General features: G+C 30.0%; 1 protein-coding gene across 3 annotated transcripts in view; it reads right to left on the bottom strand.

Moving 5' to 3' along the window:
• Nucleotides 1-3550, bottom strand: part of LOC107436380 (H/ACA ribonucleoprotein complex subunit 1) — a 14760-nt gene that overhangs the window by 9177 nt on the left and 2033 nt on the right. For all 3 annotated transcript variants that reach the window (XM_043055761.2, XM_043055757.2, XM_071182394.1), the window contains exons 2-3: nt 1665-1817; nt 1344-1492 (exon numbers count right to left, since the gene is read on the bottom strand). In XM_043055761.2, coding sequence (XP_042911695.1) covers nt 1344-1492; nt 1665-1815 — 300 coding nt within the window. In that variant the 5' untranslated portion in view covers nt 1816-1817. The remainder of the gene's footprint in view (nt 1-1343; nt 1493-1664; nt 1818-3550) is intronic.

Raw genomic sequence — 3550 nt, 5'->3', positions numbered from 1 at the left:
CATTACATATTTCTATTAATATAAAAAGTTTCAGAGCTTTTTATTCACTTTACTTTTTTGGGATTTTATGAACTGAAAAATGACAGTTTTCGTGAGAATGACCCATATATATATATATATATATATATCATATCTGGCTAGACAGCCCAGGGTGGGCCAGTGCCTTCCTTTGAATTCAAATCCACTTCTCTCTACTTTTGACACTTGTTCGTCAGTTTTTCTCCTTTAGAGGTAGGAAATCAGTCTCAACTAAATCCAGCCATCTCAGCCTGGGTCTACCTCTTTTCCTGTTCATTAGGAGTTTGTGTAATAGGATTATATATATATTGAAATATTTTTACTGTAAAAAATTAAATCTCACTAAGTGAAGATTTAACAAGCAGATTTCATAATGCATGAATACATAAATTAAAGATAGAAGCAATGCTTTGCATGAAAATCAGAAAATATTTCAATTTTAATGAAACATAGTTTAATTGTTGTATCAGTCATATAGTAAATAATCATACATTTTGTAAAATTTGTTATATGTAAAAACCAAAATAAATTTATACAGAGAGCATAATTTTTCGAAAAATGTAGTATTGTTGGATTATTAATACAATTATTTAAGAATAGTTGAAATTTTTTATAAAAAAACTTATAGTTAAAAACAAAAAAGAGTCAGCTCAAGGGATGTAACGAATAGTGTTATTGTTGAAAAGCTGCATGTTGGATATTTGGCAAAAAAAAGGAAAAACGATGTTTCCTGGTGCATTGCTGTCTAAACACCCAATGAGAAGCAGTATTGTTAATAATACATGGAAGGTTTTAAATGTGCGTGAAGATAATCTTCCTTTGATCATAAGTGCACAGTGATAGCTAAGACAGTTATCTTTGCTCATGTTTTTTTCCTTGTGACTCATCATTTTGTAGACACGATAAAACCTGATGTGATTGAGAATCAAAGTGTTGTTGAATCTCTTAGTCATGGAAGCCTGCTTTCTTTTAATTGTGAAAAAACTCTAATATTGAATATCTTACAATCAATCCAGCCATTTATTGTTCTTAACCACTATTTTGAAAAGACATCTACAGGCTTAATTATTGAAAAATAATAATCATTGTTCCACAAAACAGTTAATTAAAATTTGCAAAGATTACTGAGCTCTTACCAGAGAAAGCAAAATTACTTACTTTGGTTTAAATCAATAAATTGAGTTAAAAAAAATATAGCAGCAGTTTTTAATTTTTTTGGTCAGCTTAAATTAATACTATAAGATGATATACTTGTGATGTAAAAAATTAAACTTAAAAACACTATGAGTATCTAATACCAGAAAACTAATTAAGTAAAAGGATACATAATCTGCCATTGGTCCAAATATTTCATCTATTTTTCCAATCTGCTGCTTATTTTCTAGGTATATAAAGGCATTAAAATAAGGTACTTCAGTAAGCGTTGCTTTGCAGACTAAGTCATCTTCACAGGTATGTGTAAAGTAGCCCAATTCTAAATATTAAACAAGCATTAGTAGTATCATATTAGATAAAGAGACAAATATATGTGACTATATATATATATATATAACTGCCATTTGTTATAAGTAATTTCAATCAAATAAAGTAAATATAAATCTTATTTAATAGATTTTTTAAAATAAAAAAGCACAAATATATCAAACCTTTAACTGTTTCTGGAGGACCAGCATCATATTGGTTAAATCTACCTCCGCCCCCTCTACCACGTCCACCACCTCCGAATCCTCTTCCTCTACCACCACCTCCTCCTCTTCCACCAAATCCTCCCCTTCCTCGAAAGCCTCCACGTGACATAACTGGTAAAACAAAAGGCACAAATTTTATTAACAGAAAAAGCAAATTCATATAAAAGAATTTTCCAGTAAAATACAATTTGTCACCAAAATCACTTTACATAAAAAATGGTGACAAATGGAAAGGTAAATAAATAATCTAATAATTATTTTTAAAGTAATTAACATTAAGCTAATTTTAATTTACAAAATAAACATAATAATGCTAAAGGTATCTTTAACAACTATCAACTTCACAATTCCTTCTGTTTTAATTATTATTATCTTATTTACATATTTTATTACAAAACAAACTAGACTCTTCATAAGTTGAGAATTTATAAAAAGGATTATTCTAAATTTGCTCACTGGCAAAAGCAACAATTACTAGGTATTAAGGGGAGATAACCGGAACCAAAATATATTGTGTTTAGATCCCAGCTAATCTGTACCACTTTTCCCAGATTTATGCCATCCTTTTAATTTAGCATTGCCAATAAAATTCAATTTAATTACAGATTGAAAAATATACTTTGAGGTGCAGTTATGAAACATTCGTAAATTTGTGGGATCGTTTCACACAATTTGACTTCTCAGCTTTAAAAAAAAAAAAAAAAAATTCTGCAACATTTTAAAATTAGAAATGTCTTCAATTAAAATTTATTTACAAAGTATTTAAAAAAAAAACTGCTTGTTGCTTATAACATTATATTAAACACTGTTACGCATGAGATATTATATTTTTAGCAGTAACTTCAAAATAATTAATTTGAATTGAAGATTTTGTTTGTTAAATTTAATAACTTCGAATGTAGCATTATAGCAAGATTTTAAAAAAAGTTTAAATAATATTTTTCATTTTCTGTTTCAATGAACATACCAAATAAAAGCTTTTTTTAAAAAATCTAATAATTCTGATAAAAACTGCATATTACTAAAATTTTACGTTACAGTATTGTGTCTTTTTATTTAGAAGTTGAATATGATAATTTTCAAGGAGTTATGTGCAGGACAAAATATAAAATTTTGATGTAAAACATACATTTGTGTTGCATATGTTGCCAGCAATGCCTGCAAAAAAAAAATTAACAAAAGTGGTTAACTATGACCCCAGAAGCAGAAAGTGCCTAAAACTGCGACGTACGTCGCAGAACAAACGAAGTCCTGCAGAACAATTTGTATCTTGAATAAGTGACAACGTTTTCCTGCGAACCCCCCTCCTCCACCTACCTACCTCCGGTAGTTTTGCAGAACAATCCCCAACCCTAATCTCATACTACATTTTTCCGTAGACCACAATGACCTGACAGTTTAAAAGCTTCTCCACATAATCTAGCAGAACATTTCAGATCTTTTACCATGGGAATAATCCGGTAGTCTTGCAGAACAATCCCCAACCCTAATCTCATACTACATTCTTCTGTAAACCACAATGACCTGAAGGTTTAAAAGCTTCCCCTCATAATCTTGCAGAACATTTCAGATCTTTTACCATGGAAATAATCCGGTAGTCTTGCAGAACAATGCCCAACCCTAATCTCACACTACATTCTTCTGTAGACCTAAATGACCTGAAGGTTTAAAATCTTCCCCTCATAATCTTGCAGAGCATTTCAGATCGTTTACCATGGGAATATGCCGACCACATCAGTAAAATAAAGGCTTCATTGCACATTATAAAAGAGCATCTTATCCTCATTTCAAGTATAGTAAGCATAGAGGAATTCCAAAATATGGTAAAGTCATTGCTTTCTTCA

The sequence above is a fragment of the Parasteatoda tepidariorum genome, chromosome 6, assembly GCF_043381705.1.
Source record: "Parasteatoda tepidariorum isolate YZ-2023 chromosome 6, CAS_Ptep_4.0, whole genome shotgun sequence".
Classification (NCBI taxonomy): domain Eukaryota; kingdom Metazoa; phylum Arthropoda; class Arachnida; order Araneae; family Theridiidae; genus Parasteatoda; species Parasteatoda tepidariorum.
Note: the sequence above shows the minus strand (reverse complement) of the source record. Positions and strands in the feature narration are given on the sequence as shown.